Source organism: Dasypus novemcinctus, chromosome 10, assembly GCF_030445035.2.
Source record: "Dasypus novemcinctus isolate mDasNov1 chromosome 10, mDasNov1.1.hap2, whole genome shotgun sequence".
NCBI classification, from domain to species: Eukaryota; Metazoa; Chordata; class Mammalia; order Cingulata; family Dasypodidae; genus Dasypus; species Dasypus novemcinctus.
This window is the reverse complement of record NC_080682.1, coordinates 107,503,701-107,527,931: the sequence shown is the minus strand read 5'-3', so window position 1 is coordinate 107,527,931 and position 24,231 is coordinate 107,503,701. Positions and strand designations below refer to the sequence as shown.

The window sequence follows — 24,231 nt, the reverse complement described above, 5'->3', positions numbered from 1 at the left end:
GGTGGGGGGGTCACTTGTGTATCTGCTTATTAGCCCCCAAGAGCAGCTGGGCTAACCCCGTCTGCTGAGAGCCACGTCTGCTCGCCTCTTCAGCAGCCCGCTTGCCTGCATGTGACTTGAAGGACCCTGCGTGCCTGTTCCTCCTCCTCCTGCCTTGGTTTGGTCTGTCTTCCTCCCTCGTCCTTGCACGTCGGTCCGGCCGGCCGTCCACAGCGCCTGCCGGGCACGCACGGGCTGGCTCTCGGCCCTGGGTTCCGGCTCTCCTGCCCTGCCCACTCCCCACATCAGGCCGTGGAGTGGGGAAGGTTCTGGGGACGGAGGACCAGGGCGGCTCCCCTGCGGCCGCAGGCCATCGCTTCACTGGACCATGGCCAGATGGGGAGGCCGGGGTGGACCCGTGGACGCCTCCCGGGCCCAGTGGTTTTCTTGTTCTAGCTGCAAAGCCACCCTTCCCTTGTCCCACAAGCGCGGTCTGGGGTGTGGGGTCTCAAATTACCCCAAGAGGAGACCTCATGCAACTGGCCGAACGGGGGTGGGCCCCTGTGAGGGTCTAAGTGGACCCGTTTCATGGGGGAAGGGAACTCTGTTCTTAGAAGGAGTCATAGAGGCTGACCTGCACCCAGGTACCCCCTGTCCCCACCCACCCCTGTGGATCTGACCCCCCAGCCCCCATCCAGGATAGATGGGGTAGAATGTGAATAACTTGCTCATTAAGATTTTCCTCTTCCACTAAGCCACGCCCACTCCGTCCTGTCCACAAGCTGGGACCCTTCCGCGCAGGCGCAGTTCTTTGTGGGGATGGGGTGTGTGGGGGGTGAGGGGAGACGGCTATGCTTGGACCTGTTCTTGGGGGTCTCAGAGCATGCTGTGAAACCACTGGAGGTCTGGACTCACAGTGGGAATCATTTCTTCCTCTGAACCCCCCAGCCCAGCCACGGAGCCCCCGTTTGACGCCCCCCCCCCCCACCTCCTCAAGAACCAGCTCAGCTTTCTAGGCCTTGAGCCGTGACGGGCTCTTGCCCCCTGGCATTTCCAGAGCTGCCCGGAGTCCAGGCGTGACGGTCCCACCCCCGGCAGGGGCGTCCGGATGTGCCCCCCGGCAAGCCTTTCTGCCCAGGGCCAGTCTCAGGCCAGAGACCTCAGAGAATGGGGTCCCCCGGGGCCCTGCGCTCCCTCGGCGGGTGGGCCCTCTGGCTGCGCCTACCCCCGCTGCCCCTGCGAACACACCCCGTTTTCCTTGTCTCCCACCAGTGATGACGACATTGTGTTTGAGGACTTTGCCCGCCAGCGACTGAAAGGCATGAAGGACGACAAGGAGGAAGAAGAGGACGGCACCAGCTCGCCGCAGCTCAACGACAGATAGGCTGGGGCCGCCGCGCCGCAGCGCCAGGTCCGCGCGCACGCACTAGGACGCTTCTTCCTCTTCTTCATCTTCTGAACCCCCCTCCCCTTCCTTCTTCCGGTCTCCAGCAGGGGGCTCCGGCGCTCTTCCACGTCGCGGTGATGGAGCCCTGGCCTCAGGGCTGGCCCCCCATCCCCCTGCCACCAGGGCCACCGCGCGCCTACTTAACCCTCCACCCCTGCGGTCACCCCGACGTCCCTCCTGCTTTTCACACTGATCCCCGAGAAAGGCCACCGCAGCCCTGGCCTTGGAATTTGGTTTGAGACCGGGAGCGGAAAAGCAGGGGGCTCGGGGGGCGCTGGGGATGGGAGCTCGGTCCCGCGTGGTCAGCGCAGCTCTGGCAGCTGAAGGACCACCCTGGAGACCATGCCCTTCCGGACGGTTCTCTGGAGGGGCCCAGGCTTGGGAGGGTCAGACCCATGGATAGAGTCGCAATACCTTTTTGCAGTTTGGACCCTGTACAGACGCATTCCCCCGTCCCCCCCAAATCCTGCCCCATGTCCCTCTGCGTGTGGCAGTGGTGAAGGCCGGTGGGCCGCGGAAGTGGAGAACAGCAAGCGGACTTTCTTACCAGCAGTTACTTCCCCGAGGTGAGCTGTGTGAGCTTGCCCAGGTACAGTTCAGCATTGTCAGGAGGCAGCATCTTGGCTACCTTGTGTCTTCCACGTGCGGACCTACCTGCCCACCCACCTGTGTAGGTGTGCGCACAGAGCCTGGGAGTGAGGCGGTCTTGGGAAAGCGCCACCTGGTGGCAGAGGGAGCGGAAGCTCCTGAAGAGGTTTCGAGAAAGCAGACTCACAGAGATGGGGACACGGGGCCAGAGGGTGGGCGTCTCACCTATCCCTTCCTTTGTGGACTTAGTGCTCAGGCAGAAGGCAAGGCTGGAGGTCCAGAGGGGCCGGCGCCACCAGCGTCACTGCTCCCCTCTGCAGTCGGGAGAGGGCTCCCGAGGCCCCGTGTCCACAGGAAGGCGGCCCTTCCCAGCCTCTCGCAAGGGGAACAGGGCTCTGGGTAGCAAGGACGCGGCTTGTTTCCCTGGAGAGTTGGTGACCCCCAGCAGTTCCCGGTGTCGTGGGTACCCAGAATTCTTGGGCTGGGGTTCCTGAGACTGGGGCCTGGGGTGATTTGTAGAGAGTGTTAAAAGGTGTCCAATCCTGCTGGCCTTTGAGGCCAACTTGCTGTGTGACCTTGGGCAAGTTGCTTCCCCAGTCTGGGCCTCAGTTCCTGGAAAACCACAGCGCTTGGCCGGATGATTACAAGGCGTCTGGCCTCCAGAGGAGTTGTGAATGTGAGAGCTTCTAGAGGGTGGGGCAGGAACCACTGAACTTGGTCTGTCTGCCTCTAGAGGGGGGTCATTGAAACCCAGAGTGGGCCCTAGAGACCGCCTTGCCCACCCCACACCCACGCCCGAGCCGGGGAAGTGCTCTTCTTGGGTGCCTGAAGGGTCCCTTGAGGTCACACTCTGCCCCTGAGCTGTGGCCTTGGCTAGCACAAGCTGCTCTGCCTCAGGCTCTGTGTATTACTGGGAGGAGCAGAGTTTGGACTCACAGGGGCTTGGGCGGGGGGCTTGTGACAGGGCCCCCAGGGCCTCACAGTTCCCTGTGGAGGTCGACACCCTGATGCTTCATCTTATATCAAGTGAACATATTTATTGGCAGGGCAAGGAGAATCTCTCAGTCCCTGCTCCTTTCCACCTCTGTCCCATATTTGCCTGAAAAGGGAGACAACATTTCATTACACAATACAAGGTTCAGGCCCTCCTGGGGTGAAATTACCCAGTTCACATGCCTGACCCTGCACCCCAACCCTTCCCCCCTGAGTCTCATGGGGACTCACTGGGAACTCTACCCCAGTCAGAACCAAGTTCATTTGGGACAGTCAGACACCCCAGTTTTTGGGTCCCAGCTGCAAATGTCCCAGGCTGTTCTGGGCCGTTGGCACCCCACCTGGGCCCCTGTAGAGGTGATGAAATGCTAGAACAACTCATAGCATGAATGTGCTCTCCAGTGTCTTCCTCTGAAATCTTTGGGGCTGGTATAAGAGGACCCCTTAGGATTTGGGGTTGATCACTCCCCTACAAACCACCTCCCCACCCCCCAACAAGTGCACACAAAAGATTTTCCAGGCTGCTTCCTTGAGCTTCCTCCCCGTCGGCATTATACACACCCTTTTGAGTTTATCCCGGGTCATTTAGGTAATTTCTCCAGCCGCAGGGAAGCCCTATCTATCCTTTGAGCTCTAGTCTGCGTAAGGGCAGTGGTCAAGCTCAGTTGAATTCAGCTTATCCTTTGCTTCCCTGGAGACACAGCGACGGCTCAGCCCCAGCCCCCATCCTCAGGAAGGTCATGGTCACGGGAGAGTTGCAGAAGATCATCGCACCCGGCCTCGCTGGCTGCTGCTAGTCCTCCTAGTGCCTTGCTGTGAGTTAGAACACGGTGCCCTTCAGGTGGATTCAGCCCCTACTAGAATGCACAGTGTCGTGAGTGGCATCCAGGCCCCACTTGCGCCCTAGCCGGGCACCCTTGTGCAGAAAGCACCCTGCACAGCCAAGCTGCCGCCCAGTGGGACAGGCAGGCCAAAGGGTTTCTTCTGGCCTCTTCTGAAGAGGAAGGCGCAGACCATCTTTCCAGCCTTCTGGTCGCCCCCAGCCCCAGGCCCAGCATGACTGAATGCTCCCCTGCAGGGCCTCCCACATTCTGGAGTCAGCCTGGCCAGCTGAGGCCCTGGAGGGAAACTGGGGGTGGAGGCGCTTCACTGGGCCCCAGGTGTCGGCCCACGGTGCGGGCTGTTTCTGTGCCAAGCATTTGGGGCCTCTGCTGATCCGGCAGCTCCACGCTGGGACTTCCCAGCGGGCCACGTGGGTGGCATGCACCTGCCAGTCTGGGCTTGAAGGAAGAGCATGACCCTGGGTGAAGAGCCACAAGGCAGAGACTTCCTCGGCATCCCAACCAAGAGAAGAGTTCGGGCCCTGGGAAGAATTATTTGGCTGGACCCCGCTGGCCCAGGCAGGTTAGAGTGGACTCACCTGGGGTGTTGGTCCAACTGGAAGCATTGCCAGTCACCCCGGTTGCCCCAGGGTGCTGTGATGACAACTCTGGCCCAGAACTCCTCAGTCACCAACCAGCTGCGTGCCCTTCAGCAAGTCACTCCACCTCCTGGGCTCAGGGTCCCTAATTGTAAAACAGGGCAGTAACCTCTCGCCGGCCTGACTCAGGAGCTGTGGGGAGGTGCAGGTGAGATAAGTCAGTGGGCAGTGCTCGGAAAGCTGCAAACGGCTGCACAGGCAGGGCCCGCCCGGGCAGGGGCGTTGTCTAAGGTCACGCGGGAAGTGTGCTGTGGGCTGAGCCCTCCTCTTGCCAGTCTGCATCTCCTGACCCCCTTCCCGCTTAGGTGACTGTCAGCCAGCCTGGCTCTGGTGACCCAGCTCAGGGGCAATCCAGACAACAGCATTGAGAAGTTCCCCACCCACATCCCAGCACCCAGATGAGAGAAGAGGCCTGGAGATTGCCAGTGGCTGGGGGGGGGGGCATCTTGGGCTCTCTCGGGCCTGGCATCACCCACACCTCCCATCTCTCCATCCCCACAGCCTTGGCTCTGATCCCAGGTTGGAGAGAGCCTCCAGCCCCAGGCCCAGGGAAGGCTGAGCCCACCACCACTCCGTCAAAGAAATCTAAGGCAGAGGTGAAATAGAAATTGCCTGCTCCTTCCTGTCAAAATGTGAGGCCATCCAGGATCAGCTGGAGTCGCCAGCACTTCCTAGAAACACTTGGGATGGATGTGCGCCCCGGGAGAGCCCAGGCCTCCTATCCTGAGAGCTGAGGCCCTGTGGGTCGAGCAGCCCAGAGAGGCAGCTTCTCCTGCCTGGGGCTGGGGACTGGACATTCTCCACCCATCCAGGAGGACGGGGCTAGACCCCAACCTTGAACTCTCCCAGGGTCTCATGGACACAGGCCTCTGCCTGATCTGTTTTCTTTTTAAACTGAACAAGGACCAAAACAGATGCCCTCCCCCCCTACCGTGCATACAGCCTGTACTGGACCTGGTGGCCGCCGTGCTGGCCCAGACACCACCAGCGCTTTGGCCCACCCTCCAGGACTGAAATGGCCTCTTGGGGGGCAGAGCCCCTGCCCTCGACCACTCACCTGCCAGGTCATTGCACAGTGGCTTCCAGGAGAAGCTCCGCTGAAGGGGGGTACCCTCCCCCCATCACTCTCCCAACTCTTCACCCCAAAAGGGGAGTCAAAGCACAGGTCCCCAGGGCCCATGGTCTACAGATACTGACACAGTGGATTTCAAACCAGGTGCCGTGGCACCCCTGGGGTTCCACAGAGCTCTGTCAGGGGCTGCTAAGGTGGGAAGATGGCGTGGAGGCAAAGGATAGGGCTCCAGCCCTCCCTCCATTCCCTCTTGCCCCGGAACACCTCTGCTTTTATCTGTCTTGCCTGTTAAGATTTCACCTTCAAACTTTCTTTTGAGAAAAGACTTTTTCAAACCGACATTCTGAGGTTTGATCTTAGACCAGCAAGCACAGCATTCCTCATTCCCCAGGTTCTATTCTTGGTTTCCATGTGGGAATGGCTCCAGCATTCCAGGATGAAGAGTCTTTGTATTGGAACTTGGGTCATAGAGCCAGGCCCAAGCATTTGCTTGTACCTATGCATACACAAACACACATGCACACATACAAGCACATGCACACACAGACATGCACACACACATGCCACATGTTTGCACACATTTGATGGTTTTCTGGCCAACACACCCTGAAGCTCTGGCGGGGGTTTGATTTGGGTAAGGGCCTGGCATTAGGTGAGGATGGCTCTTGACCCTGCTACTGGCCCATGCGAGGTGGGAAAACCATAGAGCAGGGAATCCAGCCCAGTCTCCACCCCACACTTGTGGCTGCAGTCCCAGGTGACACCCCACTTCCCTGCTCCCGGCCCGTGGGACAACAGAAGGAGCAGTGCAATGGGAGAAGCAGAAACTAGAGTCAGGTTCTTCTCCTCCACTTCTAGCCAGATGGGTGAGAATCCAGGTTTCCTTAAAAGACACATGGACAGCGGACTTTGTGATCAAAGCTCCTCCTTTGAGGATAGGATCCCCCCAGAGACCTAAGCATGTTCCTTCAAGTAATCCTAACAGGACTCTACTCCCACACTTGTGGACAATTAAATGGGCGGGCAACAGAGGATAACTGAAGAGAAGCTGGTGCCCTGTTCCCCACAACCCCCCCAGTTTTCTCCCTGTCTGCCCAGACCCATCACCAGGACTGACTGTGGGGTGGGCACTTCGGCGAGGCCTGGGCCAGCCCTTGGCATAGAATCTGCCTGACTCCCTCACCTGGGACATTCTAGGTGAAAAGTAAGGGTCTCATTCAGACAGCAAGCCACATGGCATGGGAGGAAGAGGGCCAACAGGAGTCCGAGTGTGACCTTGGGAACACCTCTGGCCTCAGTCTCCCCATGTGTGAAATGGGGCTGGTGTCAGGCTGACCCACCTCACAAGGATTACTGCAAGGAGCACACGAGAGATGGGCACGAGGAGACCACGGTGCTTCGCTAATTTAGGGTGAGGTAACGGCCTGCATGTCAGATCAGCAGAGCAGTCGGGTCAAGTGGAGATGCGCCATGTCCCTGGGGCATCTCTGCTCAGTATAAGGTCTAAGTCACAAATGCTGTGTGAGACCTTCCTCTTCCTACTGCATGGAAGCCAGAGCCCAGGCTCGCGCAGGGATTGTGCGTGTGTCCTGGGCATGGGGGACGAGGGGTGGCTGGGACAGGTCTCTGGACCAGCCAAGGTCCACCTGTACCAGGTCTGTGGCCCTTCTCTTAAGTGATTATTTTGTGACACTCTCATTTCTGGACTACCTGCCAGGTTTATCTGTTATACCTGTGGCTTCCTGATGTTAAATAAGTTATTATAGTTTATTCAACTGTAACAGGACAAATGAACAAAAGAACCATAAAGAGGAAACCATTAAAGGTTTTGTGACAAGATGTTGGTTGTGCTTCTACTTCTGTCTCATGAGCCCATGGCAGGACACAGATCAGGAAAGGCTGTCCCTGTTGCCCTGACCGATGGGTGGGTGCACGGCTGGATCAAGTGTTTCTTCCATTGTCTATGGCCCCTACTCCAAATTGGTCCTTGTACCTCCTTCTGCTGCAAACCTTTGTCCTCCCCCCACCCCTGCCACTTACTAACTGTATGTCCTTGAGAAAGCTGTCAAATCTCTCACTGGCATAAGATACCACTGGATTCCACGACTTGGTGTGCTCTTTGGGTGAAGCCATGCCATCTTCAATCTTTGGCATCAATGACCACATCAGGTGGTGTCCTCACTCTGGCTCTTGTTCAGTTCTCATCTTCTGCTCAGATTTTCTAAGACTCGCCTGCTGCCTGTTCCCTTTGGAGGGACAGGGAGACGGGTGCAGAAGATTCAAAGTTCTAATCAATACTGTGCTGTATTTGACACACAAAAGAAGACACTTATGAAAGTAAGACGACTTTCATAGAAAATACATTATATGTGAAAAGAATTTGCATTCCTGTAAAATACATGTAACTTAGATCAAAATGCTACTCTCCTGGTTGGCCGGAAGGTACACTCATTGCTCCGATGGTCCCTTTCAGCTAGGGTAAGGCAGTGGGAAGATGTGAGCATTAAAGGCAGGAGACGTGGCTCGGAGCTTCTGTTCTGCTGCTCTCCCACTTAGACTGTATCAGAGTCCAAAGAAACAGAGCCCGTGCCATCACCTCAACAGCAGGAATTTAATTTGAGTAATTGGTTATGAAATGTTGAAAGAGATGAAAAGGCAAACAGGCTGTGCAATAGCCTGAAGGGTAGGTATAACAGGAAACCACTGCCACCCTTCGGGTGGAGGGACAAAGAGGAGAGGTGGTGTTGCCAGGGCTGAGGGCAGTCCAGCAGGAGCACTGGGGCTGGGTGTGGGGGGAGATCTGAGGAAGCCAGAACCACAGAAGAAATGCAGCCATTTCTGGGGGTGTTGCCTAAAGCAGAGGGAGCAGGAGAATACTCTGGCTTTTCCTCCTCTTCCTCCAGCTTCATACTAGTACCTCCTCTTTGTAGATTCTAATTAAAAGTTATTTCTCAAAGAATCTTGGGAAATGTAGTTTGCAGTTGTCAGTGCCCTGCAATACAGAGCAAGAGAAGGGCAGAGAATGGATCTGAGACCAAATAGGCAAATGACCAGCTTTTCCTTAGTCTTCTCATCTTGCAAATAGAAATGTTCACGTTGGTCTTTCTTTCTAGTTTGAGTGCTCTGACATCTTGACAGGGTTCTAAATATGGGAGCACTATTTGCTCTTGCCTCCTAGCCACTGTCTTCATTGGTTTTGGAGCTTCATTGCTATGATAGTTAGAGATTATTTTATGAATCCCCAAAAGACAAAGATCATGTTTGTAAACTAACCTACAAGTCCAGGTGTGATAGCCTTTGATTATATGGGATTCAGTTGAGGGGCCCTTGATTAAATTACCTGTTAAGATTAGGGTTTTGATTAGACCACATCAGTAAGATGTGACTCAGGTTGAGTCCCTGCCCCCTTGGCGGGCCCATATGAATCGATACTCACTGAAGAAGACATGCCAGATGAGAGGAACTTTGTCATTTGACCCTGCTATATGACAGAAAGGAGAAGGCTCAAACAGCTAAAGCCCCAGGGAGAGTTGGACCATTTGTCTGATAGCTTGCAGCTGACCTTGGGAAGAGAGCCAAGACTGATGTAGAAAGCCCAGAAAGAAATGAGCCCTATGCCAGGAGAGAGGGGAAGCCCTGAGACACAAGCCCCGTGCCAGCCTGCAGCTGAGAGAGAGGAAAGGGGAAGGCTGAACCCTCGCAGAGATCGGCGACCATCATGCTCCAACACGTGGCACCTGACTTTGGTGAGAAAGCAACTTTGAATTGGACTCCTTAGGGCCTTGTAACTGTAAGTTTTTACCCAAAAAATAGACCCTCTATAAAATCTAACAGATTTCTGGTACTTTGCACTGGCACCCCTTTGACAGACTAATACAATTGCTCACAGCTTTTTTAAACTCCAGCAAATCAAAAGAAACTTAGCAAGAGGTCCAAATTTTGGCCAAGATGGAGTAAGTCCACTGCAGCCTGTCTTTCTCACTGATTACACCTAAAATCTCTGGGCAAAAACACAGAAAACAGCTACCTAGTGATTCTGAAAATCAAAAGCAGCAGATGGTGCATAGGAGTCGAAACTTGGAGAAGCAAGCTACATGGGGTGAATTTTGCCTTTTCCTCATCTTTTCTCTCATGGCTCTGACCCAGCAGTAGAACCACTGTCCAGAAAAGGTGAGATAGAACCTAGAGTATGAGCCTGAAAGTGTTGATTGCCTCCTGAAATAACAACAAAATCAACATTTTATAGAGGATACAGCATATATAGGACCCAGCATATACATAACAAAAATATTCACAATGTCCAGGATAATCCAAAATTACTCAACATACAATGAACCAAAAAAGTATGACCAGTTCCCAAGGAAGAATACAATAGACAGATCGTAACTCTGAGATAACACAGATGTTGGAATTATTGGATTAGAAAAGATTTTGAAGCAGAATTATAACTGAAATGGATGGAGAGATAGTCATTCTCAGCAGAGATATAAAAACTATTAAAAAGAATCAAATGGAGGGAACTGGATGTGGTTTAAGAGATTGTGCTTCCACCTACCATATGGGAGAATCTGGGTTTGATCCCTGGGGCCTCCTGGTTAAAAAAAAGCGTGCCTGCACGGCAAGCCAGTGTTCGCGTGGCGAGCCAAGTGCTTGTGTGAGCTGAGTGCCTGCGTGAGTGCCTGCGCGGCGAGCTGAGGGCCCACGCAAGTGCCCATGCGGCAAGCCAGTGCCCATGTGGCAAGCTGTCTGTGCGATGAGCCAAGGGCTTGTGCAGTGAGCCAGCGCCTGTGCAAGTGCGTCACGCAGCAAGATGATGACGCAAAAAAAGACGAAGGGGACAGTCAAGGCAACGCGCACCAGAAACCAGGAACTGAGATGACACAAGTCACAGGGAACCTCCCTCCATATCAGAGGTCCCCGGGATCAAATAACGGTGAATCCTAGAGGAGAAAAATGAGAAGAGAAGACAAAAAAGAGAAATAGATACAGAAGATCACGCAGCAAATGGACACAGACAGCAAAACAGCAGAGTGGGGAAGGGGGGAGGAAAAAAAGAATCATATGGAAAGCTTAGAACTGAAAAAGACAGTATTTGAAATTTAAAAAAAACATGAAATGGCCTTGATAGCAGCATGGAGATGACAGAGGAGAGAATAAACTTGAAGATAGATCAAGAGAAATGTTTCATTCTGAAAAACAGAAAGTAAAATGTAGAAAAAAGATGAACAGAGCCTCAGAGGCCTGTGGAACAATGTAAGACTCATGTCTTTGGACTTCCAGAAGGAGTGAAGATTGGTGCAGGAAAAATATTTGAGGAAAGTGTGGCTCCAAATTTGGTGAAAATACGTAAAATTACAGAATCAAGAAGCTCATCAAACCCTTAACATCATACTTAATGGTGAAAGCTTGAATGCTTTTCTTGGATGATCAGGAGTAAGGCAAGGATGGCCACTCCCACCACTCCCATTTAACATCACACTGAAGGTCCCAGCAGTGCCATAAGGCAAGAACAAGCTACCAAAGGCACACAGATTGTGAAGGAAGAAGCAAAGCTGTCTGTATTCAGAGGCAGCTTAGAAAATCCCAAGGAATCTACAAAAAAGCTATTTGAACTAATAAGTGAGTTTAGACAGGTTTCAAGATATGAGATAAATATGTATAGAATAATGACTAGAAATTGAAATGAAAGACAATAGTATTTAAAATAGCACCCCCAAAATTGAAATACTTAGGTTTAAATCTAACAAAATATGTGCAGGATCTCTATGCTGAAAAGTACAAACTACTGATGAAAGAGATGAAAGTAGACCTAAATAAACTGAGAGACACGCTGCGTTTGTGGTAGATTGCATGATGTGCCTCAATTTAGACATGGTCTTCATCTGAATCCACGTTCCTGTAGGTGTGAGCCCACTGCGACTATGACCCTTGAAGATGCTATTTTGAGTTAGCGTGTGGCCCAGCTGAATGAGGGTGGGTCTTACTCTGGATTCCTGGAGAGTTTATGAAAAGCCAAAAGCCAGAAATCAGCAGAAACCTGAAGAGCAGAAGGAATGGACAGCACACGAAGCAGAGATGAAAGCCACGGCTCCCCAAGGATTGTGGCAAGCCAGCACCAGAATGCTAGTTTTCAGGGAGAAAGCATGATCTTGCCAGTCAGGGCCTTATTTTGTGCTTCTGGCCTCTGAAAGCATAAGCTAATAAATTCCCCTTGGTTACGCCAGCCAGTTGTGTGGTATTTGTGATAGCAGCTCTGACAAACTAGGACTGGTCAGTGGAAGAGTCAGTATTGTTATGATGTCATTTCTCCTAAAACTGACTATAGATTCAATGCAACCCAAATCAAGATCTCTGCAGGATTTGTTTTCTCTCTTCTTCTCTTTCTTTCTTTTCCTTCCTTCCTTCCCCCCTCCCTCCCTTTCCCCTCCCTCCCTTCCTCCCTCTCTCCCTCCCTCCCTCATTTCCTTCCTTCCTTCCTTCCTTCCTTCCTTCCTTCCTTCCTTCCTTCCTTCCTTCCTTCCTTCCTTCCTTCCTTCCTTCCTTCCTTCCTTTCTTCCCTCCCTCCCTCCCTCCCTCCTCCTTCTTTTCGTAGCTAGAGACAAGCTCATTCTAAAATTATATGGAGAAGTAAAGGAATTAAAATGGCCCAACAATTTTCAAAAATAATACAGTTGGAGGATTCCCACTACCTTCTCTTAAGACATGTAAAGCTACAGTATTAAGACTGTGGTAGTGGTGAAGGGATAGATGCCTACATCAAAGATGCGGAATAGGAAATCGGGGGACAGACCTGCACATATATGACTGATTTTTGACAGAGGTGTGGAAGTATTCAGTTGTTATCCTCTCAACAGATAGTGCTGGTGAGGATCTGGAGGAACTGGAATTCTCCTTCAGTGCTGGCAAGAATGCAAAACAAAACAAAACGAAGAGTTTGGCAGTTTCTTATAAATTTAAACATGCTATAAGACTCAGCAGTTCCAGTCCCAAAAGAAATGAGAAGTTAGGCTCCTTCAAAAATCTGTACATGAATGTTCATAGTGGCTTTTATTTGCGATTGTCAAAAACTGGAAACAACCTAAATGTCCTTCAACGTTAGTGAATGGATAAATTGTTGTACAGCCCATAAAATGAAATGCAAAAAAAAAAAGTAACAGAAGAAAATGAATCTAGCTGATCCAGAAGTGGTCACTCATGAGAAATAGTTTAAAAGTAAAAGCAAATAAAGAACAGCTAAAAAAAGAGTAAAGAAGCAATCAATATTTATAACAACATGAATGATTCACAAATATATTACGCTACGTGAAAGAAGCCAGACACCAAAGGACAAATATGTATGATTCTATTTATGTGACATCTTGGGAAAGGCAACAGATCAATACTTGCCAGCAAGTGGGGCTAGAGGGAGGGTTGGCCACAGAGGGGCAGCAGGAAGGTTTTGGGGAGGGATGATGGAACTGTTCCGTATCTTGGTGAAAACTCATAGGAATGGCACAACAAAAGGAGTAAATGTTACTATACGTAAATTATACCCCAATTAAAAAAAGAAAGTGAAAAACCCAAGCAATCTGTTGCTCATAAGCTTCATGTACAACATGCTGGGGCTTGGGCTGAGCCTGGGAGACACAAAGATAAATAAGACAGTCTGTTCCTTCAAGGAACTCATGGATTCGTGATGACAAAGGTTTGGAATAGTAGCTGAGGGATATGGGAGAGGGGGCTCCACCCATACACCTTGCTGTGGGGGCACTAAGAAGGACTGTCCATGCTCCAGTGGGGTGGGTGGGATGGGGGATTAGGCAGGCTTCCTAGAGGAGGAAATGCTAGAACCAATTTTTGAGGGATGAGAAGGAATTAGGCTGGTGTGCTGGAGCTGTGGACATTTCAGGTAGAAGGGACAGCACACGGGTAGTCCCATGGGGTGAGACAACCTGGAAAAATCCAGGAACCGAAAGGACGTGATGTGGCTGGAGTGAAGGGAGCCAGGAGAGCTGGCAGGAGATGGGAGCAGACCATGGCCAAATGTAGAGTGCTACAGATAATAGAGCTCAGCTTCTGTCCTGAAGGCAGCGGGACAGGTTTTAAGCAGAGCAGTGGGAGGCATCAGATTCATGCTCCTTCAGGACTATGCTGGCTGTGGAGCAGAGGATGGACTGGAAGGGGAAGCTGGAGGCAGGGGACCAGGGAGGAGATTGGGCAGGGCTCAGCTGAGACACATAGAGGCTGGAACCAGGTGAGCATGGAAAAGAGGGATATATTGGAGAGGTATGCAGGGGGAGGGTGGCCGGATTCTTGGTCCTTTGCACCCACTGTTTCTACTGCCTGGATTGATCTTTCCTAGGTTCTTTTTTTAAAAATTTAATTTAATTTAATTTTTATTTTATTCTTTATTGTTTTTTTTTTTTTAAAGATACATAGATCAGGTAAAATGTTACATTAAAAAACATAAGAGGGAAGTGGATGTGGTTCAATTGATAGAGCTTCCGTCTACCATATGTGAGGGTCTAGGATTTGAGACCCAGGGCCTCCTGACCCGTGAGATGAGCTGGCCCACAGAGCTGTCATGTGCAAGGAGTGCTGTGCCATGCAGGGGTGCCCCTGCGTGGGGGTGCCCCACGTGCAAGGAGTGTGCCCTGCAAAGAGAGCTGCCCCACGTGAGAAAAATGCAGCCTGCCTGGGAGTGGCGTTGCACACACTGAGAGCTGACGCAGCAAGATGACGCAACAAAAAAGAGACGCGGTTTCCCGGTGCTGCCAAGGGTGCAAGTGGACACAGAAGAACACACAGCGAATGGACACAGAGAGCAGACAATGGCGGAGGAGGAGAGGGGAGTGAAGGTGAGAGAAATAAATAAAAATAAATCTTAAAAAATATATACATATATGAGGTTCCCATACACCCCACTTACCACCCCACCCCCACTCCTCCCACATGGACAACTTCTTTTATCCGTGTGGCACATTCATTGCATTTGGTGAGTACATTTTGGAGCTCTGCTGCACCACATGGATTATATTTTACACTCTCCCCCAGTCCATTCAGGGGGTTATGGCAGGATATATAATGTCCTGCAGCTGTTGCTGCAATACCACTTAGGACAACTCCAAGTCCCCAAAATGCTCCCTTATCACACCTCTTCTTCCCTCTGCCTACCCTCAGCAACTCCCATGGCCACTGTCTCCAAATCAATGATAAAATTTCTTCCATTATTAGAGTCACAATAGTTCTATGGTAGAATACCAATAAGTCCATTCTAATCGACATCATATTCCTCCATTCTGTGAACTCTGGGATAATGATGTCCACTCCACCTCTATATCAAGAGGGGGCTTAGATCCCACATGGCTGATGGATACGATTCTCCTGCTTGCAGTTGTAGACATTCTCATTTCCCTGGTATGGTGGTTGACCATCTTCACCTCCCTGTCAGCTGACCTGGGTAAGTCCAATAAACCGGAGAGTAGGAGTCACAGCTCTGCTGAGGCTCAGGCCCCAGGTGGCCCATGGGCAGTCTGGAGATTCAAGTCTCCTGGGCATACACCAGTTCCAGCGCCCCCACAGGTTCAGTAAAAGTGCATAGCTTGTTCCTTCCCGCTCCTCAGGGTAGGTCGCCTTCTCAGAGAGACCTTCATTATTATTTTCAAAGGATGCCCCTCCCCAGCACTCTTACTTCCCTATGTATTTACCTCCTAAAAAGTATCTTGTTTATTTATTGCTTACTGTGGAATTGGAACATGAGCTTTGGAGCAGACTGCCCAAGTTCTAAGCCCGACTTGGCCCCTTATTAGCTGTGTGATACTGAGCAAATGACTCATCTCTATGTGCCTCAGTTTCTTCATCTTTAATGTAGGGATAATAATATCACTTACTGCATAGAGTTCTCATCAGGACAAAGTGTATTAAAGCGCCCATCATAATCCCTGGCACATAGTCAGCACTATTTAAGTGTTTGCCACTATTATTATAATTGTATAAGGCCAGGGGCCTTACTGGTTTTCTTCACACTGTATTCCTAGCTTCTGTCTAGCATTGTGCTTGGCACACCGTGGGCACTTAATAAATACTGTACTGGAATAGCTATTGAAGGAAGGTGGGAAGGCACTTTCCCATCCTTGCCAGCAGATGGCGCATAGATGCAAAGAAAAGCTGGCTTGGCTCCAACACATTGGCCAGGAGATGTCACTGCAGCTTGCTGGGCCAGGAACGAAAGCCTGTGACAGGCTGAGCCACTCTTTCCTGGGCACCAGAACTGGAGACCCAAACATGCACTGTGTCCAACCTCTGTCCTGGGAAGAGTTGCTGGTCTGGTGCAGACAGTGGGCAAAAAAACCATCAGTACCTGTCAACGTCTGGATGATATAGCAGTGGGAGAAAGAGGGCGAGAGCACTCCTTTCTCGGGAGACCAGGAAAGAGGGGGGCCTGGAGCTATCTTGGATGCTCCCTAGGTTGGAGGAGGAGCCTCAGGCAGAGGGTACTGTGTGAGCAATGCAGGGGGGCACGGAGGAGCTGGGCATGGTTACTAAAATCTGAGCAGGTTCGCATGGCTGGAGAACGGGGTTCAAGGGCGGGGAGTGCATCTTTGCATAGTGCCGGCAGACTAGCTAGTCTAGCAGTCTAGCGCATCTTTCTCTCCCCTTCAGGTCTTGTCAAAAGTCACTGGCCAACTATTAAAAAGTCGGAGAACTGTAAATGTTGGAGGGATGTGGAAAGATAGGAATGCTTATTCACTCTTGGAGGGAATGTAGAATGGTACAGCCACTGTGGAGGACTGTTACTAAGGAAGTTGAATATAGACTTGTCATGGGACCCAGCTATACCACTACTGGGTATATACCTAGAATTGAGAGCAGTGACGCGAACAGACATCTGCACACCAACGTTCATAGGGCGTTATTCATGATTGCCAAAAGCCGGAAACAACCCAGGTGTCCATCAACCAAGGAATGAATAAACCAACTGTGGTGTATACATACGATAGAGTATTATGCGGCAGTAAGAAGAAATGAAGTTGTGAAGCATAAGACAACATGGATGAACCTGGAGGACATTATGTTGAGTGAAGCAAGCCAGACACAAAAGGACAAATGCTGTATGATTGTGCTCTTTTGAACTAAATATATTATGTAAACTCATGAAATTAATAATTAGAATATAGGTCACCAGAAAATAGAAGGAGGGTAAAGAATGGAAAGCTGAGGGGCAATCTGTGTAGAATTGGTTAAAAGGTTGTTGGAAATGAATGGAAATGGTGAGAGCACATCATGGTGTCTGTGACTAGCAGAGCTAATATATGGGTATGACAGTGGTTCAAAGGGAAAGTCTAAGGACATTTGTATTACCAGAAGGAAAGCTTAAAAATGTAACTTGGGACTATATAACATAGCGAACCCTCAAGTGAAATATGAATATGGGTGAGCTTGCATATATGAGACTATTTTTACAAAATATATTAATACACACAAATATACTAGAGAGAAGGAAACAGAACAGCAGCTATGTACAGCAGGGGAAGCACAGAGAGATTGAAAGGTGATGAGTTTTGTTTGGCTGGTTTATTTCAATTTATTATTATTATTATTATCATTGGAACAATGAAAATGCTCTAAAAAATGATTGAAATGAAGGTTGCATAACATGTGATTATACCGAATACCACTGATTGTGCACTTCAGATAGATTTATGCTTATTAATATGTACCAATAAATTCTTTTACAAGCCACTGGCCAGCCTATGTGGAGTCCAGCACTGACCAGCCCGGTCTGTTCCCAGAGTATTCCTGTCCCAATGTAATTATTAACATGGCCCCTTTTACTCTCCCACATTTCCCAGCTTAGATGATAAATTAAGTGGTCGCGTAGCCAGGGGCCTCCTTGGGTGCCCTGCTTCCCATTATCACCGTGACATAGTGGTCCCTGTCTTTATGGAGGGCGGAGCAGAAGCTGGTGCTCGGGGCTTGGCAGGGGGTAGAGGCTCAGAAGGAATGAGCCCCATGAACGAGCCCCTTTCTCGTCTCCGGGAGAGGTAAGAGGTGTCCCTTCCCTCGAGAACGAGCCCCGGCAGGGCTGCCTCCTGCAAGCGGCCGGGCGGGGATCTCTGGGGTCTGCTGGAAGCTGCCGAGGCAGCTGAAGAATCCCCGATACCCCCACCCCCGAATCTCTTTGTCCACTTTCTTTTTCTCATCTCCGGGGTACAGCCCGGCTCCGCAGGCTGCCGCCTGGGTGCAGGAGGCAGGGACCACGGGGGTGGAGTTAGGAGGTGGGCGGCCCTGCCCTGCACGCCGGGCCAGGCTTTACTGGGCACAGCGCTGTGCTGAAGCATCTCTAGGACCAGCAGAGCTGTGCTCAGTGAAGCGTCTGCTCTGCTCCCGCGGCCTGCGTGAACCGGGCTCGCCGGGCCTCAGTTTCCTTCCAGCACACGTAAGCGTTAGCTGAGGTGGTCTCCAAGGTGCCGGCCAGCTCCTGGCCTACCTGCCCCGAGGCAGGGCTGAGGGGAGAGGGCAGGGGCCGTGGGGGCGTGCGGGGCCTCTGAAGGCAGCCCAGCGCATTACCACGGGAATATTAGGAGCTCCCGTCGCTGCTCCCAGACCGGGAAGGGTGGTGCCCATCAGTTAGGGCCTCGAGTCTGCCAGGCAGAGACTTAACGAAGAAGGAGAGAGACTTCAGTCAGCGCGAGCGGTGCCTTTTGCAAGTCCAGCCCCCAGCCTGGACTGAGGAGGAACCTGGAGCCAGAGAGAGGCAGGCAGCTGTCCAAGGTCACAGGCGGGGCCTGGGGCCAAGGGGGCAGGAGCTGGCTCTGCGGTGGTCACCGCTGAATCCCCGCCACCCAACGCACAGTGGAGGCTCCGCCACTGACGGTGACCGACCCAGAACCCAGCTGCACAGTGCCGAGGTCTACTGCAATTCAGCTCTCCAGCCCCCTGCCAGCCCTCGCGGCTCCCATCCCGGATCAAGGGGGTCATGGAAGAGGTTTCCCAAGCTGGCCATCATAGCTTTCTTTTGTTTTTGGTTTCTAATTCAGAAGGAAAGGAAATTTCACATTTTTACAGGGTCGCAGAGCCCTGGAAAGCCTGACATGTTTCTCCAAGTTTGTGGCTGGCTTCCTGTCTGTCACGTCCCTGACAGTTACACGCCTTGTGCTTTCTCTCCAACTCTCTACCACCCTTGCTCTTTAAAGGGACATCCTGCAGGTAGTCTCTATATCCCTGGCGCTCGGCCACGGCAGCCCCACGTCTCTGGGCCCTGACCCACCCCGGACTTCCAGCAGCATCCCATCACATGATCGGAGGGAGAAGCTGGCCCTTCGGTGGCCTTGGCACTGCTGAACGGCTCTGGAGTGGGCGGGTGGCACCAGGGGGTCGGGGCGGGGCCAGCTGGGCCTCACCCTACCTTTCCCTCTAAGGTCCCGTATGTGTTCCCGAGTGGCCCCTTCCCTTGTCCCCACCAATCTGGCCCCTCTGTGTCCCCAGCAGCCGGGAGAAGGACGGGACAACTGGGCTCTGCAGCTGAGAGGCACAGTGCAGCCCTCCTGCCTCCCACATCCACGTCCACGACTCCTCTCCCTGCAGATGGCAGAGGTTCCTCAATAGCCTCCCAGGGCAGAGGATGGAGAACGCAGGTATGTCCTACTCACCCGCTCATTCCCCTCCCAGACCACCCCCATGGCTGGGCTTCTCCAGTCCCGAGACTAGCAAGACCGTCCTGCCTCCAGGCCTTGGCACTAGCCGATCCCTCTGATCTTTGCTCAGCAAACTCCTACTCATCCTTCAAATCCAGCTCAAATGTGACTTCCTCTAGGAAGTCTCCCTAGCCTGGGTCAGAGGCCCTTTTTCTTTTCTCTAGACCTTGATTAAATATGATTTCTCTCCTGGATCATTAGCTTCTCTAAGACTAGCAGAGCTGTGTTCAGTAAAAGCTGAATGAATGGTTAGATTTGCCAAGGGGGCAAGGCTCAGGGCCCCTGGGGACATGCTGATGGTCCCATAAGGCCAAAGGCCATTGTTAACTGAGCTTAGCAGCAGCTCACATATAAAAGCCTCAAAGATTTTTGCTGATGGGCAAACCCACAGCTGATAGCATGTTTTATTTGCCAGGACTTAGTGCAGACTTAGATTACGTTTCTAGAAGGAATGTCTTTGGAACTGGGGAGGTGACCTCGTGTTAGAGAGATCATCACCGTTTCACCCTACGGGGTTGGCAGGACACCCTTTGAAGATGACTGACAGATGGGAATGCTTCAAGAGGATTTACCGCTGCAAGTGAGGAATGAGGGGTGGGAGGGAATTGCTGGGAGAAGATAAGGAGTCGGGCAGGTCTCCCACTCCTGAAGGGCTGTCCTGATGAGGAGGATCCCAGCCCCCTAGGCAAAGCTGGGTTGGTCAGGGCGCCCCAGGCAGATCCCCCTGGCATTTAAATGGGTGTTCCTAGGAGCGGAGGGAGGGAGGTGTCCAGTGTGCGAGAGTGCTCCGTGCTGAAGCAGCTGAGGCTCCCGCGTCACCTCTGAGGTCCTCTCCACCTTTTACAAGGTCCTAAAATGCCAGCCTTTAGACTTGCACCACCTGGTGAGGGCTCTGTGACCCTGGGGATCTTCAAGCAGGAGAAAAGCCTTGTGTTGGCCCTGCAGGCCCAGAACCCAGCCGTCGTCCCGCGCCACCCAGCTCAAGGGGCCACTTGGGCCACACCCCCGTGCCCCTGGCTGCTGCTTCTCTGTCGCTCACATGCCCAGATGCCGTTCTCCCCTCCTCTGCCTTCCTACTCTCCCTTCTCCCAGCCAGGAGAGGGTGGCGTGACACTAGACATAAGGGAGTATCAGGTAATTCATCAGAGGGGATGAGCCCAAAGCAGCAAATGATCCCTCTCCTTTCCTGTCTGGCTGCAGGGGGAATCAAGTGCGTGGGATTCTCCAGAGCCAGATTTCCTCCCTGACTTGTCTGAGTTTAGTGTTTGTTAGTCTACTGGCCTCTCTCCTCAACCCCCCTCCCTTGCAGTGATGAGGGATGGAAGAGGAAGAGGAGGTAGAGGAAGCTTAGGATCCCGGCTGGCTGTGGATAACCCCACCTCAGAGAACGAAAAGTCGGCTGATTTGGGAGAGTGATGCCATCCCAACGGGAAGTCCCTCCACATGTCTAACCTAAGTCAGAGCAGACTTCTCCCACAGGTTGAGAGGAGACACCAAGGATTGCTTCCTCTCCCTGGGGAGGTCCAGAGTGCCCTCCCAAGTGTCCCCTGCCACTCCCATCAATGCCCCAAGGTCAGCAGGAATGACACAGCACCACCTTCAAGCGGAGAGTTTCAGAGATTATTGCAGACTTTATAGAAAACTGCCCGAGGGAGATCGACGGTGTGGGGCTTGGGTGGGGGTGGGAAGGCAGGCCTCAAGCCGGTAGGCTGAAGGGGGGGCAACTTCCTGTGTGCAGAGGCAGCCCAGACCAGCCATTCTGCCTGACCTAGGGGGTGGGGAGTCAGGGAGAGGCACGCCCCTCCCCACTCACCGATTGTGCTTTGGGATCATGCAGAAGGCAGGGCACTGAGCCTCTGACCCTAACCAGGAGGGCTTGTGCCTAAGACAGGAGGCAAGAGCCCCTTCTGCTTCCGGAAGTCGGAGAGGAGGGGCAGGGGATGCCCATGGAAAAGTGCCACAACGGTGGGAAAGAGGGTGGAGAAATGGGTTGGCAGCAGCTCCCAGCCCTTCGGAGTCCCCGCCGCCACCCCGAGCCTGGGATGGGTGGGTGAGCCTGGATCTGAGGTCCAGCCACCCACATCACAGTCCCCAGGACTCTCTCCCTCCCCATGAGGATTTGCTAATACGTGGTGGGAGTGCTTGCTAGCTGTCTTGCAGGACTGGAGAGCTCAATCTGGGAGGCCAGGGGCGTGAGCACACCCCACGAGGGGATTCTTCCTGGGATCTTGACCCACTGAGTGGCAGACAAGTGATGGGAGTGGAGGGAGGGGAAGACTTGGCCAAGGGAAGGCGACTCAATTTGGGGAGAACGGCTGACAGTCTGAGATTGGGGATAAGCACTAAGTATTGGGGTAGCAGAGCCACAGCGGGGGAAGGCTGAGGATCCACTCCACACTAAGGCTACAACAGGGTGTGCCTGTCCCTGGGATGGGAGAGACAGATGGGAGTTGAGCCTCAAGCCTGGGTTAAGGAAGGGAGGGGCCTGGGCCTGAGCTGGGGAGGTGGGTGCTGAGAAAGGCGGGGTATGACATACATCCTCAGATTCAGGGAGGGTGCCCTGACCTGCCCTGCCCCTCAGAGCCCCAGGATGTAGGTCTCCATGCAGGGTGGAGCTCTGGGATGGGGCAAAGGGTTCAGAGTCCAGGAAAACCTTCTGATGGAGAATCTCTGTTTCAGAGACCAGAACCAGATGTGAGGGTCCCTGAGCCCTGGGAGGAGAGGGGTCAGTGCTGGGGCAGCCTAGATACTGGGATTTCCTATTTCTGGTTGGAGAGGTTCGGGGCTCAAAACAGAAGTTGGTGGAAGTGGTCCCGGGGCTTCCAGCTTGCAGGAAGGGTCTCTGGCTGAGTCTGGAACCGGGCAGGGGTCTTTCCGTGGTCCAGGAGGGATGTGCTCGAGTCTGGGATGGGCGGTGGGGTCTCTGGAATCAACAGAGGTTGTCTCCGGGTCTTTGGTAGTGGGAGCTCTCAGAGGCTGGAAGGCGGGCTTGGAGCCCGTGGGTGGGGCTTGGGGTATGCCAAGATCCAAAGGGTCTCAGGCCATCAGGGGCAGGTCTCCGAGGCCCTGAGGCTGCGCGCGGGTGTCTCCTACCCGCGGCTTCAGGCCAGGCACAGGCCGTCCAGGCAGCCCTAGTAAGGTCATCAGCCGGCAGGGGCAGCCCCCAATCCCCGACAGGCGAAGATCAGAGGCCAGAGCCCGGAGAAGCGGCGCGGGAGCCGGCGGGCGCGGCCTGCGCGGGCGCGCGGCGCGGGTCGGCGTCCTGCTCGTAGCGGTAGTGGTAGCCCTCCATCTGGTCTCGGCAGGCCTCGCGCAAGTTGCGCATCCAGCGCTGGATGCCGCGGCGGTTTAGATAGAGCACCATGAGGAAGATGAGGCCGATGAGCGCCAGCACTAGCCCGAAGAAGACGTAGGAGGCTTCCAGCTCCGGGCCCGCGAGCCCCACGTCTTCCCCGCGCCCGTCGGCGTCGCCGTCGGCGCAGCGCAGCCGCCCCTCGTCCAGGTCCACGAAGGGCTGGTCGTGCAGCGCCCGCGGGGCCGCGCAGCGCAGGCGCCGCGCGTCGGGGACGCGCTCCGTGGCGTTGCGCAGCCAGAGCAGCAGGGGGCGCGCCGCGCAGCTGCAGCGCAGGGGGTTGTCGGCGAGCAGGAGGCGCGGCGCGGGGACGCCGCCATCGCGCTCGAGCGCCCGCAGCTCGTCGGCGCCCAGGCCGGCCAGCGCGTTGAGGCGCGCGTCCAGCTGCTCCAGGCGCGGCAGGCGCAGCGCCGAGGGCGGCAGGCGGCTCAGCGCGTTGCCCATCAGGCCCAGGAGGCGCAGGCCGGCCAGCGGGGCGAGCGCGGCGTCCAACCTGGGCAGCAGCGCGACGCCGCCGCGGGCCAGCGCGTGGTTGAGCTGCAGCGAGCGCAGCGCGGGCAGCCCGCGGAAGGCGGCGCCGCCCAGGGCGCGCAGCGGGTTGTGGCTCAGGTCGAGCGCCGCCAGGCTGGGCAGCCCGTCGAAGGCGCCGTCCTCCACCACCTCGATGTTGTTGTGCGTGAGGCGCAGCGCGCTCAGGAGCGGCAGGCGCACGCCCGCCTCCGGCTCCCCGTCCGCGTCCCCGCCGGCGAAGGCGGCCGCGCGCAGCACGGTCAGGTTGGCGCCCACGATGGTGAGGTTGCGCGCGTCGGGCGGCACGTCCCGCGGCGGCTGCCGGAGCTCGGCGCCCGACGCGCAGCGCAACAGCAGCGTGGGGCCGCCGAAGCAGTAGCACTGGAAGGGACAGGGCGCGGCGGGCCGGCTCAGCGCGGCGGCCACGAGCAGCAGCCGCGGGAGCAGCGGCCCCCGGAACCCCGGCCGTCCCGCTGGCGGGGCCATCGCGGCCGCCCCCGCATCCAGCGTCCGGGCCTCCGCGCTCACCAGTGAGTTGGGAGCGCCTTTGATGGGGGGGGGGACGGGTGGGGCAAGTCCTTGACCCCGAGCGGCTGGCAGTCCCGGTCGGTCTGTCCGTCGGCTGTCTCTAAAGTCCGAGGAACCTTCACGTCCCCGGCTGAGGGCGAGAGGGTGCAGGCGGGGAGCAGAGCCCCCCGCCCCCGGTGCCCTCCTAGCCCTGCGCACCGGCCTCCGACTTCCTTGGCCGTTGCGGGCTCGGAGCCGAGTGGGCAGGGTTTGCCTCCCCCCCTCCCCGCCTCCCGGCCTCCTCCTCCGCCCCCAGCGGAGCCTCCGCGCCCTCCTCGCGGCGGGAGGCGGGGTGGGAAGCTCCCGAGAAGCAGCGCTTTCGGCTTTTGCGCTTTTTCTTCCCCTTCTCCATCCCCGGGGCCGCTGAGAAGTTTAGCGCTCTCGGAGGCTCGGACTTCTTCCTCCTTTTCTCTCCCTCCCCCCCCCTCCCGCCCCCCACTTTTAAGCCTGCTCCTTGCTCTTCCCTCACTGGCACGTGTGGAGTGGGCGAGGCCGGGCTGGGGAGAGCAGGCAGGTGGATCGGCCCCAGAAAGTGAGAATGTGCCGGCAGGCCTTTAGAGACCCCAG

The 24,231-nt window shown here is 54.3% G+C and overlaps 2 protein-coding genes across 27 annotated transcripts in view; one reads left to right on the top strand and one right to left on the bottom strand.

Annotated features, from left to right (window-relative positions):
• ARRB1 (arrestin beta 1) overlaps nucleotides 1-7,398 on the top strand; it is an 80,828-nt gene extending 73,430 nt beyond the window's left edge. For 6 of the 26 annotated variants that reach the window (XM_012523496.3, XM_058305962.1, XM_058305956.2 and 3 more), the window contains one exon: nucleotides 1,252-7,398. In XM_012523496.3, coding sequence (XP_012378950.1) covers nucleotides 1,252-1,363 — 112 coding nt within the window. In that variant the 3' untranslated portion in view covers nucleotides 1,364-7,398. Of the gene's footprint in view, nucleotides 1-33 lie in introns of all 26 variants that reach the window. The other 20 variants (XM_058305963.1, XM_058305959.1, XM_023587540.3 and 17 more) reach the window with 11 other exon arrangements.
• A 13,454-nt stretch (nucleotides 7,399-20,852) lies between these two features.
• TPBGL (trophoblast glycoprotein like) lies at nucleotides 20,853-23,855 on the bottom strand. The gene has a single exon (XM_004453993.5). The coding sequence runs from the start codon at nucleotides 23,581-23,583 to the stop codon at nucleotides 22,420-22,422; it is 1,164 nt and encodes a 387-aa protein (XP_004454050.2). The 5' UTR covers nucleotides 23,584-23,855; the 3' UTR covers nucleotides 20,853-22,419.
• Between the last annotated feature and the right edge of the window lie 376 nt (nucleotides 23,856-24,231).

Excerpts from the sequence above, each read along its gene's own strand:
- TPBGL (XM_004453993.5), bottom strand. The coding sequence starts at position 23,583 with ATGGCCCCGCCAGCGGGACGGCCGGGGTTCCGGGGGCCGCTGCTCCCG.